Source organism: Anomaloglossus baeobatrachus, chromosome 10, assembly GCF_048569485.1.
Source record: "Anomaloglossus baeobatrachus isolate aAnoBae1 chromosome 10, aAnoBae1.hap1, whole genome shotgun sequence".
Classification (NCBI taxonomy): domain Eukaryota; kingdom Metazoa; phylum Chordata; class Amphibia; order Anura; family Aromobatidae; genus Anomaloglossus; species Anomaloglossus baeobatrachus.
Window position 1 is genome coordinate 26634355 of NC_134362.1, and position 18873 is coordinate 26653227.

The 18873-nt window shown below is 44.4% G+C and overlaps 1 protein-coding gene across 3 annotated transcripts in view; it reads right to left on the reverse strand.

Annotated features, from left to right (window-relative positions):
* OSBPL5 (oxysterol binding protein like 5) overlaps positions 1–18873 on the reverse strand; it is a 199631-nt gene that overhangs the window by 88626 nt on the left and 92132 nt on the right. For all 3 annotated transcript variants that reach the window (XM_075326809.1, XM_075326810.1, XM_075326808.1), the window contains 3 exons: positions 15122–15278; positions 14806–14879; positions 911–991 (listed from right to left, as the gene is read on the reverse strand). In XM_075326809.1, coding sequence (XP_075182924.1) covers positions 911–991; positions 14806–14879; positions 15122–15278 — 312 coding nt within the window. The remainder of the gene's footprint in view (positions 1–910; positions 992–14805; positions 14880–15121; positions 15279–18873) is intronic.

Sequence of the window (18873 nt, forward strand, 5' to 3'; positions counted from 1 at the left end):
AAAAGGCAACTTTGGCTAAAACAATTAAGGCTAAAATGTGCGTTGACAACTGCATGTAGGACGACGGAAAGTGCGCACATAGCCTAAAACTGGAATATAAATATGAAATAAAAAAAAAAATTGCAGAATTCTTAATTTTTACATCCTACATTTTAAAAAAGATTTTTTATAAAAAGCTGAAAAAAAATATAATCAATAAATATGTCCCCCAAAATAGCACTATTAAAATAAAAATACAACCTGCATCACAAAACAGAAGCCTTCTTGTGGCTACATTGATCAAAAACATGTTTTATATATATATATATATATATATATATATATATATATATATATATATATATATATATAAAATGATTAAAAGAGAGAAATTAATCCTGAAACTTTAAAATACATGGGTGCTTATGGAGTTAATCTTGAATTCACTGTATAATTAGTATAACATTAGCTCTCTGTTGGCGGCAACAAGAAACAATAGCTTTATTATTAAAGGGAGTGCGTCATGGGCGGTTTGGCTGCAGAAGTACTTACGGCACCAGGTACATATGTTTTACACCTGTACCCGTCCATTATAAAGGCAATGTGAAATAAATCAGCACAAACGTATGGCGGATATTTACTTAAGTGTTTGGCAATTTACTGATAGTGTATTTTGCAGCGGAAGAAATTCTTTTTAATAAAAAGCGAAGGGAGAAGAGTTTAGTATTAGATAATCTTGAGGATAATACTGCGATAGTGCCCAGCGGCTGCTCTAAGAAACAGCGTAGATGAATGTTTCCCTGTCCTGATGTGTAAGACGTATAGTGATCTAGGCCCTGAGAACAGCCCGGTATTACAAACCCCGCAAGTCATATTGGTTGTTTCCCTTGTAACACAATAGATCAGGCCATGGTTACTTGACATGTTTTACCTTGAGGGTGTCCATCTTGACCGTCTTGGATGTTGGTGATACGCATTCCTTCTCTGTTCTATTGCACAGTTTATTATCACACTAGAAAACACAGGGCAAACATTAGGTTGGAAAGTTATTGCATTTTCATTAAGACATTCAAGACATTCATTGCATGTTATGAGGAACCTCAAGACCCACCTCTTCCAACAAGCCTACAACCTACAATAGCCCTCAGTCCAGTACACCACTGCGCAACCAGCTCTGTCCTCACCTATTGTACCATCACCCATTCCCTGTAGACTGTGAGCCCTCGCGGGCAGGGTCCTCTCCCCTCGTGTAGACTGTGAGCCCTCACGGGCAGGATCCTCTCCCCTCCTGTAGACTGTGAGCCCTCGCAGGCAGGGTCCTCTCCCCTCCTGTAGACTGTGAGCCCTCGCGGGCAGGGTCCTCTCCCCTCGTGTAGACTGTGAGCCCTCGCGGGCAGGGTCCTCTCCCCTCCTGTAGACTGTGAGCCCTCGCGGGCAGGGTCCTCTCTCCTCCTGTAGACTGTGAGCCCTCGTGGGCAGGGTCCTCTCCCCTCCTGTAGACTGTGAGCCCTCGCGGGCAGGGTCCTCTCTCCTCCTGTAGACTGTGAGCCTTCGCGGGCAGGGTCCTCTCTCCTCCTGTAGACTGTGAGCCCTCGCGGGCAGGGTCCTCTCTCCTCCTGTAGACTGTGAGCCCTCGCGGGCAGGGTCCTCTCTCCTCCTGTAGACTGTGAGCCCTCGCGGGCAGGGTCCTCTCTCCTCCTGTAGACTGTGAGCCCTCGCGCGGAAGGGTCCTCTCTCCTCCTGTAGACTGTGAGCCCTCGCGGGCAGGGTCCTCTCTCCTCCTGTAGACTGTGAGCCCTCGCGGGCAGGGTCCTCTCTCCTCCTATACCAGTCTGATTTGTACTGTTAATGATTGTTGTACGTATACCCTCTTTCACTTGTAAAGCGCCATGGAATAAATGGCGCTTAAATAATAATAATAATAATAATATTATCTTGCAGGTACATCTTCACCTTAGAGGGGCTTAACGTTTTAAAAAAAAGGTCTGTAACTTATTCCAAAGACTCCAAACGAGGCTTAAGGCCCCGTTACACGGGGCGATATATTGTGCGATTGCATATGCGATTGCACCCGCCCCCATCGTTTGTGCGACACGGGCAATTTGTTGCCTGTGTCGCACAAAGTCGGTAACCCCCGTCACACGTACTTACCTTCCAAACGTTCGGCGTCACAGCGACGTCACACAGCGGCCGGCCAATAGAAGCAGAAGGGCGGAGATGAGCGGGACGTAACATCCCGCCCACCTCCTTCCTTCCGCATTGCCGACGGCCGCAGGTAAGCTGCAGTTTGTCGATCCCGAGGTGTCACACGGAGCGACGTGTGCTGCCTCGGCAACGATGAACAACCGGCGTCGACGAGTTTTTGAAAATGAGCGACGTGTCAACAAGCAACGATAAGGTGAGTATTTTTGCTCATTCACAGTCGCTCGGAGGTGTCACACGCTACGATATATCAAACGATGCCTGATGTGCGTCACTACCGTGACCCCGACGACATATCGTTAGATATATCGTAGCGTGTAACGGGCCCTTTACTGAGCAGAGCATGGATTGCTTTAAAGAATTTTCCTCAATTTTTTTATTCCATAATCCATCCTATTTTATCTTTGTAATGGTGTGTTACAAATGTATTCAAATACTTACTGATTGCCAAAAACTAAAGACCTTTAAGATTTTGAATTTACGATAGGTGAGAAACAGCTTTCCAAGCATTTGAAGATCTCAATAGTAAAAGTAATAAAAAAATCAAGCTCGCTCGCAAAGTTAGTGATATCGAAATAAATCACCAACGACTTTAAAATAAATGCAAAGAAACTATATAAATAGATTAACACCAAAAAGATAAATCGTATGATATCGGCCTACTAAAGGACAAATGAAAGACCGAGATATTGAACCACATATCATTGTGATATTGTGCCAAATATCATTCAGCAAGGCAGCAATCGAGGTTCATCACAGAATAACACAAGCTTAACACAAGATGAAGTCCGGTTTCTTGTGAGGAAACTAAATAGTGACAAAGTCGCCGAGCTAGACAGTATTCATTCACTGGTATTGAGGGAGTTGAGTTCCGTAACAGACCACTGCATCTCATCTTCTCAGGCTCTTGTAACAGGGTCAGTACCACAAGATTGGAGGATGTCTTAGGTAATACCGATATTCAAGAAGGGTAAAAAATGTATACAATTTTGAAGGCATGATAATAAATGACCTTTAAAATTATATAACGTAAAATAATATAATAACTGACAACCAGCATGGTTTCATGACAGACAAGTCAAGTGTAATCAACATGTTGGGTTTCGTAAGGGCAAATCTAGATGCAAGAGTATGTGCTGGAAGCATAAGGGACCACAAGGATTTCTGCTGGAAGGAGAAGGGACCACAAGGGTATGTGCTGGAAGCAGAGGGGACCACAAGGATCTTTACTGGAAGCAGAAGGGACCACAAGGATCTGTGCTGGAAGCAGAGGGGACCACAAGGATCTGTGCCGGAAGCAGAGGGGACCACAAAGATGTGCTGGAAGCAGAGGGAACCACAAGGATCTGTGCTGGAACCAGAGGGAACCACAAGGATCTTTGCTGGAAGCAGAAGGGACCACAAGGATCTGTGCTGGAAGCAGAGGGGACAACAAGGATCTGTGCCAGAAGAAGAGGGGACCATAAAGATGTGCTGGAAGCAGAGGGAACCACAAGGATCTGTGCTAGAACCAGAGGGAACCACAAGGATCAGTGCTGGAAGCAGAGTGGACAACAAGGATCTGTGCTGGAAGCAGAGGGGACCAGAAAGATGTGCTGGAAGCAGAGGGAACCACAAGGATCTGTGCTGGAAGCAGAGGGGACCACAAGGATCTTTGCTGGAAGCAGAAGGGACCACAAGGATCTGTGCTGGAAGCAGAGGGGACCACAAGGATCTGTGCCGGAAGCAGAGGGGACCACAAAGATGTGCTGGAAGCAGAGGGAACCACAAGGATCTGTGCTGGAACCAGAGGGAACCACAAGGATCAGTGCTGGAAGCAGAGTGGACAACAAGGATCTGTGCTGGAAGCAGAGGGGACAACAAGGATCTGTGCTGGAAGCAGAGGGGACAACAAGGATCTGTGCTGGAATCAAAGGGGACCACAAGGATTTGTGTCCTGAAGCAGAGGGGACCACAAGGATCTGTGTCCTGAAGCGGAGGGGACCACAAGGATCTGTGTCCTGAAGCAGAGGGGACCACAAGGATCTGTGTCCTGAAGCAGAGGGGACCACAAGGATCTGTGTCCTGAAGCAGAGGAGACCACGAGGATCTGTGTCCTGAAGCAGAGGGGACCACGAGGATCTGTGTCCTGAAGCAGAGGGGACCACAAGGATCTGTGTCCTGAAGCAGAGGAGACCACAAGGATCTGTGTCCTGAAGCAGAGGGGACCACAAGGATCTGTGTCCTGAAGCAGAGGGGACCACAAGGATCTGTGTCCTGAAGCAGAGGAGACCACAAGGATCTGTGTCCTGAAGCAGAGGGGACAAAAAGGATCTATGTCCTGAAGGAGAGGGGACACAAGGATCTGTGTCCTGAAGCAGAGGAGACCACAAGGATCTGTGTCCTGAAGCAGAGGGGACCACAAGGATCTGTGTCCTGAAGCAGAGGGGACCACAAGGATCTGTGTCCTGAAGCAGAGGGGACCATAAGGATCTGTGTCCTGAAGCAGAGGGGACCACAAGGATCTGTGTCCTGAAGCAGAGGGGACAACAAGGATCTATGTCCTGAAGGAGAGGGGGCACAAGGATCTGTGTCCTGAAGCAGAGGAGACCACAAGGATCTGTGTCCTGAAGCAGAGGGGACCACAAGGATCTGTGTCCTGAAGCAGAGGGGACCACAAGGATCTGTGTCCTGAAGCAGAGGGGACCATAAGGATCTGTGTCCTGAAGCAGAGGGGACCACAAGGATCTGTGTCCTGAAGCAGAGGGGACCACAAGGATCTGTGTCCTGAAGCAGAGGGGACCATAAGGATATGTGCTGAAAACAGAGGGGACCACAAAGATCTGTGTCCTGAAGCAGAGGGGACCACAAAGATCTGTGTCCTGAAGCAGAGGGGACCATAAGGATCTGTGCTGAAAACAGAGGGGACCACAAAGATCTGTGTCCTGAAGCAGAGGGGACCACAAAGATCTGTGTCCTGAAGCAGAGGGGACCATAAGGATCTGTGTCCTGAAGCAGAGGGGACCATAAGGATCTGTGTCCTGAAGCAGAGGGGACCACAAGGATCTGTGTCCTGAAGCAGAGGGGACCATAAGGATCTGTGTCCTGAAGCAGAGGGGACCATAAGGATATGTGCTGAAAACAGAGGGGACCACAAAGATCTGTGTCCTGAAGCAGAGGGGACCACAAAGATCTGTGTCCTGAAGCAGAGGGGACCATAAGGATCTGTGCTGAAAACAGAGGGGACCACAAAGATCTGTGTCCTGAAGCAGAGGGGACCACAAAGATCTGTGTCCTGAAGCAGAGGGGACCATAAGGATCTGTGCTGGAAACAGAGGGGACCACAAGGATCAGTGCTGGAAGCAGAGGGGACCATAAGGATCTGTGCTGGAAACAGAGGGGACCACAAGGATCAGTGCTGGAAGCAGAGGGGACCATAAGGATCTGTGCTGGAAACAGAGGGGACCACAAGGATCAGTGCTGGAAGCAGAGGGGACCACAAGGATCAGTGCTGGAAGCAATGGGGACTACAAAGGCATTGTTAGGGCAAATTCTTTTTAATCTATGTATTAATGACCTTGTGGATGACATTGAGAGTAAAGTGTCAGTCTTTGCTGATGGCACAAAACTTTGTAGGACAATAAAAACTGAGCTAATTTGTTTAATATTAGAAAAGGATCTGGATAAGATGTTGCAGATGAAGTTATAGTTCATAAATGTAGAGTAATGTACAGCAGCATATACATTAAATGGAAATATACAGAACAGGAGAAGGACTTGGGTATTTTTTGGTTACAAGAAAGCTGAGTAGCAGCACTCAATATCAAGCAGCAGCTGCAAAGGTAAACAAGATTTTAGGGTGAAAAAAGAGCAATAAAATTTGATGATCCCAATGTATCATTTCACCTATTACCTCTCCTATTAATCACTCGTAAGGCCAAATCTAGAATATGGGATTCAGTTTTGGACTCCACATTTTAAAAGGAATATTGGAACGTTATTCCATTCGAAAGAGGAAAACTGGATACAATACAATGGCGATAATACAAAGGACTGGCACATGACTTAGGGGTACTTTGCTCGCTGCGACATCGCTACTGCGATATTGTCGGGCTCAAATTGAAAGTGACGCATATCCGGCGCCGGTAACGACGTCGCAACGTGTAAAGCCTAGATGCGCCGATAAACGATCACAAAAGCGTCGAAAATCGGTGATCTGTGTAGTGTCGGTCATTTTCATAATGTCGCACCAATAGGAGATACGATGTTGTTCCTCGTTCCTGCGGCAGCGCACATCAATGTGTGTGAAGCCGCAGGAGCGAGGAACATCTCCTTACCTGCCTGCACCGGCTATGCGGAAGGAAGGAGGTGGGCGGGATGTTTACGTCCCGCTCATCTCCGCCCCTCCGCTTCTATTGGCCGCCTGCTGTGTGACGTCGCTGTGACGCCGCACGACCCACCCCCTTAGGAAGGAGGTGTGTCGCTGGCCAGAGCGACGTCGCAGGGCAGGTAAGTGCGTGTGAAGCTGAACATTATAGCTACGGCAGCTATCACAAGATATCGCATATGCGACGGGGGAGGGGAGTATCGCGCTCGGCATCGCTAGCCGATGCTAGCGATGTCGCAACGTGCAAAGTACCCCTTATTCCTTCCAAAGTTCTTACAGAGAACAAGGGGGCATTCATTAAATGTGGAAGAAGGCAATTTCAGCAGTTAAATAGGAAAGGGTTCTTTACAGTTAGAGCAGTCAGACTGTGGAATGCCGACCACAAGAGGTAGTAATGGAAGATATTGTATCAACCTTTATAAAAGGACAGATGCTTCTCTCACAACAAATGGTAATATGGGTTCTGAATAATCTAGCGATAAAGAATATGTAACTAGTGGAGAAATGTTGAACTTGTCTTTTTTCAACTTTGTAACTATGTGAATATTTCACGTGACACTGTTTATCATCCTGCGTACATTAGCAAAGGTTAGCAGTGGTTCTGGAAATGATATAGAAAAGGAAATGGGAATTTTTTTGGATGGAAACCGTGCAAAGTAGTTTATAATACAAATTAATTGCATTTTGGATTTCACACGTAAATTGACATCACAGATCTGACCTTCTTCCTCCTGAACAGTAGGGGGCACTATTGTTATCACCTTGTGAAATGTTGGGGAAGATTTAGCTCCAGCACAATGGATGTATATGCCAAGAAGAGGTAGCGGGCATCCCGGAACGCACAGCCCATTAGTGCAGCGTTAATATTGTGAATCTTGGCTCCTTTGTAACGCAGCGCTGCCTCCTCCTGATTTAGCTGCTCAGTGGATTCTGCTGTTCTCAACAGGACTAAAGAAATTAAGAGCGACACGTCCCTGCTGGTGAAATGTCACCGGGGAATTTTATACAAACGTTCTTGCCTCTCTCAGCAGAAAATGCTCCCCCGTTGCATCTCCTTTCCCAGGCAATCCATAAAAGATGCCTCAGTACGGCAGAGAATTAATCAATGTATCTGCTGCATGAAGACGCATCCCACCTCCCGTCGTACATGGCTTTTAATCAGGGATATTGAACAGCACAAATACGGTTTGAGTTATATTATTTGTGTCTTCATCTGTCTATCCTCTGGATAGGTCATCAATATCAGAGAGGTGTGGGGCTAACACCCAATAACCCCATCGGTCAGTGGTTACCAGCCGCAGGAAGGTCATGGTACAAGACTAGACCTCCATACATTGTAGCGGCCTTTTATATGTACTGTAACTCCGTTCTCATTCGCTTCAGTGTGTAACAGCTGTTTGGTGATGGGGTGCTGCGTGTTGGACCCTTACCAATTTATTATGGATATTATTCTGTTAAATTCTGAACAACCTCTTTAACATTTTTATTACTATTACTAGCTGTAGTACCTGGGCGTTGCCCGGGATAGTAACTGTCTGTCTGTCTCTATCTGTCTTTCTTTCTCTGTCTGTCTCTTAAGCCCACTTTACACGTTGCAATTAGTTGTACAATCGCATTTGCGATGTGACACGCCCAGGTCGCATATGCGATCTAATGAGATTGCACGTAGGTCGTTCATTTGCTGTCACACGTGCGTTAGTAGTCTATGTTAAATTGGTCAATTTTGTGTGCGATCCTTTAGATCATGTGTTCTGTGACGTATGCATTGGGCACCTTTTTTTTTTTTTTTATTTATTGACTTGCCAAGCGTGTGTAATGTGTAGGGATGCGTTTTTACTATGTCATCTGCCATTCAGCTCTGCTACATGGCCGCTAACAGCAGACACAGACAGCCATGTAGCAGAGCTGAATGGCAGATGACAGCAGACACAGACAGAGCCGCACTGTCAGAATGAACTCAGGTGAACTTCACCCGACTTCATTGTCATGCTGCGGCTCTGTCTGTGTCGCGCCCTGATTAGCGGTCACCAGTGAAGGACTCACCGGTGACCGCTAATCTCCTAAGTTACTGAAGTTAGCAGCCCTCTCTCATACTCACCAATCCCCGATCCCCGGCGCTGCACGGCGTTCACACTGCTCCGGCGGCTTTTACTGTTTTGAAAAAGCCGGCCGTCCATTAAACAATCTCGTATTCCCTGCTTTCCCCGCCCACCGGCGCCTGTGATTGGTTACAGTGAGACACGCCCCCACGCTGAGTGACAGGTGTCACACTGCACCCAATCACAGCAGCCGGTGGGCGTGTCTATACTGTGTAGTGAAATAAATAATTAAATAATTAAAAAAAACGGCGTGCGGTTCCCCCCCAATTTTAATACCAGCCAGATAAAGCCAGACGGCTGAAGGCTGGTATTCTCAGGATGGGGAGCTCCACGTTATGGGGAGCCCCCCAGCCTAACAATATCAGCCAACAGCCGCCCAGAATTGCCGCATACATTAGATGCGACAGTTCTGGGACTGTACCCGGCTCTTCCCGATTTACCCTGGTGCGTTGGCAAATCGGGGTAATAAGGAGTTATTGGCAGCCCATAGCTGCCAATAAGTCCTAGATTAATCATGTCAGGCGTCTATGAGACACCCTCCATGATTAATCTGTAAATTGTACTGCGTTTTATAGTTGTGTGAATACTATAGCTCTGCTACCCACCATAACTGTCACTCAAGGAAAAGTGCCCACCCTTCCCCCCAACCCCCAGAAACCAGGAAGTGAAGAGACTGGAAAGCTGTCTACTGTTCAAGAGACAATGTCACGCCTGTGACCCGCACGGCTGGTATGCGCCGTCATACTCACTGCGGGCACTGTCCTGTGCATGATCTGCTTGTTGCTGCGTCCACCTATTGCTGCTGAGTCTCCTCCTGGCTATAGGGGGGCATGGACAGACTTTGCAGAAATATGTGTTCTCAGTGTTTTACTGTTTAGTCTGTCCTGTTAGCTTGAGGTCTCTGTCTATTTTGTTTGTCTGATTGGTGTTAGTATGCTCTTGTTCAAGCTGCATGACTGTCCGCCTGATCTGAACTATTTCTTGTTTCGCTTGACTCCATCCATTTAGTCTCCGTTTTGTCTCTCCAGATTTTGCCATGGTTGGCCTTCTGTGTGTCCTGACCTCTCCTGGCTTGACTTCTGTTAGTCCTGACCTGTCCTCTCCTGTCTTTTTCTATGTTTTTGTACCAGGCTGTCTTTACCCATGTCTCTGGGTTCTGCTTTCCGTCTCCTACTCCCTTACTTTCCAGTCAGGTTCTGCAGACCCGGCGACTACCCTGGAGTAGCACCTAGCAGCTATCTATGACTCGGGTCTCTCATTACTACTAGAGGCTTTAGTGAAAACCATTTAGTCTTTTAGGGCCGCTTTACATGCGGCGACATCGCTAGCAATTGCTAGCGATATCGAGCGAGATAGCACCCGCCCCCGTCGTAGGGCCGATATGTGGTGATCGCTGCCGTAGCGAACATTATTGCTACGGCAGCGTCACTCGCACATACCTGTTCTGCGATGTCACTGTGACTGCCAAACACTCCCTCCCTCAAGGGGGAGGTGCGTTCGGCGTCACCGCGACGTCGCTAAGTGGCCGGCCAATAGAAGCGGAGGGGCGGATATTAGTGGGACGTAACATCCCGTCCACCTCCTTCCTTCCTCATTACCGGCGGACGCAGGTAAGGTGAGGTTCCTCGTTCCTGCGGTGTCACACATAGCGATGTGTGTTGCCGCAGGAACGACGAACAACATCGTACCTGCAACTGCAACGATAATTGGGACTGGACCCCCATGTCACCGATTAGCGATTTTGAACGTTTTTGCAACGATTCAAAATAGCTCATAGGTGTCACACGCAACGACATCGCTAAAGCAAACAAATTCCGTGACCCCAACGAGATCCCTTGAGCGATGTCGTAGCGTGTAAAGCGGGCCTTTAGTCTTGCCTCTCCAGGGGCACATTGGGTCCACATCCTCCCACCCGTCCGTCACAGACAACCTGAACTCTTTAAACTACCTGAGAAATTTTATTTCGTATATTGTTTGTTATTTTCTATCTAATCTTTGGGTTTGTTTTTAGTCCAAAATATATGGTAATCTACATGGGGGTAGCATAATTCTAGAGTTCACAGACCCTTTATTAGCATCCTATGTGGCACATTGTATGCTCCGATTATAATTTGCAGCAGTTGTACTCTCACGCTGTCTGTCTGCCTGGTTTTTCTCCGTAAATGCACACATTTAGGATTGTTACAATAAATATGCAGGTGCGGTTGCTCGAGAGGAGATAATTACCCCAAAATGGAGAAATTTTTCCACGCGGCTTAACAAATTCATAGCAGTAAAACTGAAATTGAAAACTTATTATTCAATCACTCTACATTACCAGTGGTTCTGCAGTATTAAGTTTGATCCACAATATAGTTTCTATTTTAAAAACTATAAATCTATACATGAGCAAAGTTTTATAGGGAAAGAACGGAGCGGGGGGGTGGGGGTGGGGGGTGTCATAAATGGAGATGGTGAGCAGAGAATCCTAAAAAAGAGAACGCACTGATGTGTGTAAAGCTTATGTCTAATAGAGCCTGAGGTAGTCTGAACTCCACCTACTTTAGAGAATTCATCTGTTTCTCTGCTCCTTTCCACTATTCTTATTATGACCAAAGGAGATAGTTTTTCTCCACCGCTATAGGGACCTGTTACCTTTTCTTGGCATAGGCACAATCCATTAGTGCAGCGCTAATATTGTGAATCTTGACAATATTACATGTCATTGAATGCAAAATCAATTTCAACTACAGCAAGTACAGAATGATTGTAATCTGCATAGCTACTCAAAGAAAAATGTTCTCCACTTGTTTGCATTGAGGACAATGAGCCTTAAAAAAGATGGATAAACTATATTCTGAATGAAGCCACCCCAATAATTAACAGATCTGTCATCTATCGCGCAATCGGCTCCTTTCACCAAGAGAGAATGTTTGTGTCTGCTCAATTTCCATACAGTGACCTCTGCAGGTAAGGCTACTTTCACACATCCGGTTTGAGCAGTGCGGCTCAATCCGGCTGTGAAAACTATGCAACGGATGAGGCGAAAACACCGCATCCTTTGCATAAGTTTTTACATGCGGCCCGTCCGGTTTTTTCCGGTTGCGGCATGCTACTGAGCATGCGCAGTGGAAAAAACCGCATGCGGCGAGCGAATGCGGTTTTTTCCGCATCGCGCCGCATCCGGCCTCCATAGGTATGCATTGAAAAATGCGCCGCAGCGGCCGGATGCGGCGCGATGCGGTGTTTTTTGCCGGAGCAAAAAACGTTGCAGGGAACGTTCCATCCGGCCGCGGCATCGGCTAAATCTGCCGCATGCGGCAAAAACCGGACCAAACGCAAGCCCCTGCGGCACAATACGGCACTAATGTAAGTCTATGCAAAAAAACGCAACCGGCGTTACAAAAGCCGGTTGAGGTTTTTCTGCAGAACGCCGTATTGTGCCGCAGAGCAAAAATCCGGATGTGTGAAAGTAGCCTAAGAGAATCAAATTATTGGCAATTCTAATTAATATGTACCCATTTAATACATGTCTGGACGGAGACAGCCAAAGTTGGAGTCAGTCTGGCTAATACATAGGGGTCCAGAGCAGGATGATTCTCTCTATAATGTGCTTATGCCCTATTAGGCATCCATTTCACGTCTATATTGTCAAGTGGGAAGACAAGCAAGGGAGATATATTTAAGGCTATGTACAATTTTGCATATATTTATTCATGTGTTTCATGTATTATGTGCTAGTTACCATTTCAGAAAGAGATTTAGTTCATTTTTTTACCACTTGTCTTCTACAGCTTTCATGTAGTGCAGCACACTGCAAGCTGCTCAATTCTGTTTGGTCTTAAAGGCGTTGTACACTATTTTTACATTGATGATCTATCCTAAGGGGTACTTTGCACACTATGACATCGCAAGCCGATGCTGCGATGCCGAGCGCGATAGTCCCTGCCCCCGTTGCAGCTGCGATATCATTGTGATAGCTGCCGTAGCGAATATTATCGCTACGGCAGCTTCACATACACTCACCTGCCGTGCGACGTCACACAGTAGGCGGACAATAAGAGCGGATGTAAACATCCCGCCCACCACCTTCCTTCCGCATTGCAGCTGGGATGCAGGTAGGAGATGTTCCTCGCTCCTGCGACTTCACACACAGCGATGTGTGCTGCCGCTGGAGCGAGGAACAACATCGGACCGTTGCGTCAGCGTAATTATGGAATTCGCCGACGCTACACCGATGACACGATTACGACGCTTTTGCACTTGTTAATCGTATCTAGGATTTACACACTACTATGTCGAGAGCGATGCAGGAAGTGCGTCACTTTCGACATGACCCCACCGACATCGCACCTGCGATGTCGTAGTGTGCAAAGTACCCCTAAGGATAGGCTATCAATGTCTGATCGGCCGGGGTCCGACACGCTGCACCCCTACCAATCAGCTGTTCTTGGTGCCGGCAGCAGGCGGCTGGAAATGCTCAGTTCCGGAGCTGCTCCGTCTTCTGATATCGGCCGCGGTCAAGTAATGCACATCCGCCTCCCATTCTAATCAACAGGAGGCTGATGTGCAGTACCCGGCCGCTATCAGAAGATGAAGCTGCTCTGGAACTGAGCATTTCCGGCCATATACTGCTACCAACGGCACCGAGATCAGCTGATCGGTGGGGTGGGGTGTATCGGACCTCAACTGATCAGACATTGATGACCTATCCTAAGGATAGACTATTAATGTTAAAGTAGTAGAGAACCCCTTTAATCTTGACATCTGTCTCTAATCTCTTTATTAGCTTAGCCTCAATCCCATCTCTGTCGTCTGGTGAATGAGCATCTAAGCATAAAATATATCAGTTGGAATCAGATTTGAGCTTAGATTTGCATTGACTAGAGGAAAGAAAGGAGCTAAAAACTAACCGGAAAGGTAGTTAGCTGTTGGGATTGAGACTAAACAGTCTTCAGCAGCTTGCAGTGTGCTGTAACATATGCAAGCTGTAGAAGAAGAAACTGCAAAAACAATGTTTGATTCTTTGATAATTCCAGAAATGTTTAAATCCACATAATACATTCAATCCCCTACAAACATTATGCAAATGTGTCCATATCCTTTAAACTGTTGCACATGAACCTAATTTAGTTCTGCTGCAAAAAAGGAAAAGATAATGAATCAGAATCAGAAACTGGAGAATGATCATTTATAATAGTTAAGCATACACAGGCGCCGCAGCAGAGGAGATGCCACTTGAATATGAGAATTGTCAGTCTTACCATGGAAATCAATACTTCATTCTTATGAGTAAACCGTTATAATAATACAATGTAGCGTTTATTGACAATCTGGGTAATTAGCATATTTCCCAGGCTGGAGGTTGTGGGGATGAATAATGCATGGGCACGGCACTGGTTTATGTACAGTATGTTTACTGCAGAGTCGCTGACATGAATTATTTACATCTGTGCTAGAACAGATTCTGCTGCAGTCTCCTGGTCTGGGGATGGGGCTCCATTAAGCCATCATTGCAACATTTCCTCGTAGTATCACACATAGCACACTTAGGATTTAGGAGAATATTTCATGTGTGCAGTTGCCAGGACATTCAGGGCTGGATCATAACCATGAATATGAACCTAAGCAATTAAAGAGGTTTCCAGGTTTTAAAACGGGTATACAAGATTAGAAGAAAGGACCGGAAGCAGCTCCACGTCTGTGCATAGGCTGTGTCTGGTATTGCAGCTCTACATCATGCACTGGTATGTATGACAAATTAATACTATAACAAAACCAAGATCATAATCGAAGAAGTGGGAATATATAAACCACCAAATATGAACCACAAACACCATATGCAACTGCATATAAACCAATTACATTTTATTAGGTAAAAAAAAGATGTCTCCAAAAACAGAACCCCTCAAAGGGTAGGCATTATGTTATATTGGGAACACCAAGTCAACCAACTCCCCATTTAATGTAAATAACAATAATAATCTTAGAACATAATCTTCCTGGAAGAAGCACTACAGGTGCGAAACGTGCGTTGGGTGTGGGGGACGCCATTGACTCCCTTGTAGGTATAAAGTGGGATATTATGAGACTTTTTTTGCTCAGTTAAAATTTATTGATATAAAATGTCTCCTATGTAGAAATGGTGGATACACATCAATCAAAGTACATATCCAATACCTTATTAGCAGCATTTGGAGTCAGCGGAGCTTCATCCTTCACAATTGGTAAATTATTATGTTCTGTATCTTTTCCTGCAGAGGAACAATAAAAAAGTATGAGCCACTCAGTAGCGTTAGATAGTTATAAATAATCTATACTACTGTAACGGCAAGAGACATAATTGGCATCAACATAAAGTTATGATAAGATCCGTCAGCAGCAGTGTGTCTGCTTGTGGTTGGTCTCCAAAAAGACCAGATTTGGCCATTACACTACACTTGTATCTGGGAGTAACAGATGACTTCATGTATCACTGGTGCACCCTGATACTCACCTGTATTAAGTGCATTTATATCATGATCAGCTCCAAACGACAAGTTCCGCGCAAGCTTGTTATTATCATTCTTCTGAGGAGTAATGGTGGTGGGGCACAAGGAGAATCTGCGCCGGAGGAAATTCTCCTCCTTCATGTTGTGCGCCGGGGAGGTTTTCTGAAAATTAAAAAGTGAAAGGGGACAATTAGGCAAATGTGCGATTTATGCTAATAGTTTTACAAAATGTTCCCATAACATCTACTGTATATTACCCATAGTGGTAACACGAAGCCTGTAGACCATTATGCAGCCACTTGTGCCCACTCTCTCTTCTTACTTTAGTGCCTGTATAACCTTATGCCCTGCAGTGACATCTGCATGTGATGACGGCTACAGTTATATGGAACAGGCGGTCATCACAGGAAGCGCGAAACGCACGTCGGGGTCCGCAGCAGGCAAGCGGGTCCATCAGACCAGCTATTAAGGTATATAACCTACATTTTTTTTCATTATACCACCTCCCTATTTGAATCTCATTGAGGCGCTCATTTTGATCTCTGGTTGCTATATTGGATAGTGTTCCGCAATACATGGATTTTTCCTTTTGCACTTACTAAGCGTATTATACATATCTATTAATTTTATTGTGGTTTCTGCACTATCTATACTCTCTAGCACTCCATTCTGCTATTTTTAAATAATTTAAAATATATTTTTCAGGTTATACCATTTGGTCTTTTTTGCACTGTCACTTGGTCTTGTCTGGCTGTCATTAAGGAATATTCCTGTATTTTTGCAAGTTTGTTTTTAGATTTGTTTCTAATAAAGTATAATATTTTACACATATTGTTCTTTTGGTCACTATTTCTCTTTCTTGGAGAATTTGCCTACACCTTGTAGGGAGATTATCATATTCGTATACCTCACTATAGTGACAGCATGCAGAGTTTTGACTTGTTTAGTCATCACAGGAGGTCAGTTTATGCAGAGACTGGTGGAACCAGCCTTTCCAGTGCCAGGGAAGTCGTGTGTGTGTATTCATATTATATATATATATATATATATATATATATATATATATATATATATATATATATATATATATATTTATTATATTTATTTATTTATTTATTTTTTTTTTTAATTATTTCTTTTCTTTATTAGTCGAGATGTGTGTGTGTGTGTGTGTGTGTGTGTGTGTGTGTGTGTGTATTTATAGTTTATATAAATCAGTTTAAAATAAATAGGAAAATAAATATAATTAAAAAAAAAATCTATATATATTTTTTAATTTTTCTTTTAAATTTAATTTCTTTATTTCAAACTGATTTATATAAAATATACACACACACACACACACACACAAATCTCGACTAATAAAGAAAATAAATAAATAAAATTTTTTTTAAAAATGTTAAAAAAAAATTCTCTCTCTCTCTCTATATACTAGCTGTACTACCCGGCTTTGCCCGGGTTAATAACTGTTGTTAACAAAATAGAATGTATTAACATTCCCGGGATAGAATGTATAAATAGAATGTATTAACGCCCGGGATAGTAACTGTCTCTCTGTTTCTCTCCCATTCTCTGTCTGTCTCCCCCTCTGTATATCTCTCTCTCTCTCTGTCTGTCTCTTTCCCTGTCTGTCTCTGACTGTCTCTGTCTCTTTCTCCGTCTGTCTCAATCTCTTTCCCTGTCTGTCTATCTATCTCTTTCCCTGTCTGTCTTTCTATCTCTTTCCCTGTCTATCTATCTCTGTCACTTTCCCTGTCTGTCTCTTTCCCTGTCTGTCTCTTTCCCTCTCTTTCCCTGTCAGTCTCTTTCCCTCTGTCTCTTTCCCTGTGTCTGTCTCTTTGTCTGTCTCTTTACCTGTCTTTGTCTGTCTCTTTCCCTTTCTTTCCCTGTCTGTCTGTTTCCCGGTGTTTGTCTCTGTCTCTTTGTCTGTGTCTGTCTCTTTGTGTCTGTCTCTTACCCTGTCTATGTCTGTTTCTTACCCTGTCTGTGTCTGCCTCTTTCCCTGTCTGTGTCTGTCTCTTTCCCTGGCTGCATTGTGACACGCATTCTTCTGAAGTTCTGGCTGCACTGTGACTCCCAGCTCCATTCGCTTTAATGGAGGCAGGTTTTTTGGCAAATAACTGTAAAGCGCGGGGTTAAAATTTTCCCTCAAAAAATAGCCTATGACGCTCTCGGGGTCCAGACGTGTGAGTGTGCAAAATTTTGTGGCTGTAGCTGCGACGGTGCAGATGCCAATCCCAGACATACACACACACACACACACACACACACACACATTCAGCTTCGCCCGGGTTAATAACTGCTGTTAACAAAATAGAATATATTAACAATAACGTATTCTGCACACAAAAACCACAAAACAAATAGATAGAAATGTAATTATTAAATTGTTGCCTATATTAACCAATCAGAGCTCAGATTAATTAACTGTAGCAAAATAGAAGCTAAGCTGTGATTGGTTGCTATTGGCAGCCTGATAAATCTACAGGCAACAGAAAGCCCTCCCCCTGACAGTATATATTAGCTCACACATACACATAATAGACAGGTCATGTGACTGACAGCTGCCGTATTTCCTATATGGTACATTTGTTGTTCTTGTAGTTTGGCTGCTTATCATTCAGATTTTTATTTTTGAAGGATAATACCAGACTTGTGTGTGTTTTAGGGCGATTATGTGGCGAGGTTGCTGTATGTGTGGTGAGATGTGTGCTGAGGGTGGTATATGTGTTCAAGTACGTGGTAGTGTGTGGCGCATTTTGTGTGTGTGTTCATATCCCCGAGTGTGGTGAGTATCCAATGTCGGGGCCCCACCTTAGCAACTGTACGGTATATACTCTTTGGCGCAATGTAATTATAATGTCTGTCTCCCCCTCTGTATATATCTCTCTGTCTCTATCTCTTTGTCTGTCTGTCTCTTTCCCTGTTTGTCTCAATCTCTTTCCCTGTCTGTCTCTTTCCCTGTCTGTCTCTTTCTCTCTTTCCCTGTCTGTCTCTTTCCCTGTCTGTCTGTTTCCCTGTGTCTGTCTCTGTCTCTTTGTCTGTCTCTTTACCTGTCTGTGTCTGTCTCTTAACCTGTCTCTCTCTTTCCCTCTCTTTTCCTGTCTGTCTCTTTGTCTGTCTGTGTCTGTCTCTTTGTGTCTGCCTCTTTCCCTGTCTGTCTCTTTCCCTGGCTGCATTGTGACACGCCAACATTCCATATAAGGGCGTGACTGCGCATTCTTCTGAAGTTCTGGCTGCACTGTGGCTCCTAGCTCCATTCGCTTTAATGGAGACATGTTTTTTGGTGAATATCTGTAAAGAGCGGGGTTAAAATTTCCCCTCAAAACATAGCCTATGACGCTCTCGGGGTCCAGAAGTGTGAGTGTGCAAACTTTTGTGGCTGTAGCTGCGACGGTGCAGATGCCAATCCCGAACATGCATACATACACACACACACGCACACACACACACATTCAGCTTTATATTATATATATATATATATATATTTTATATATATATATATATATATATATATATATATAAAAAGAAAATCATTTTTCTTTTTTTTTAAATTTTTTTAATTTATTTATTTTCTTTATTAGTCGAGATGTGTGTGTATTTATATTTTCTATAAATCAGTTTAAAATAAATAATAAAGAAAGTAAATTTTAAAAAAATAAATTATATATAATTTTATATACAATATGTATAGATTTATTTTTTTTTATTTTTTAATTGATTTATTTTATTTATTTATTTATTTTAAACTGATTAT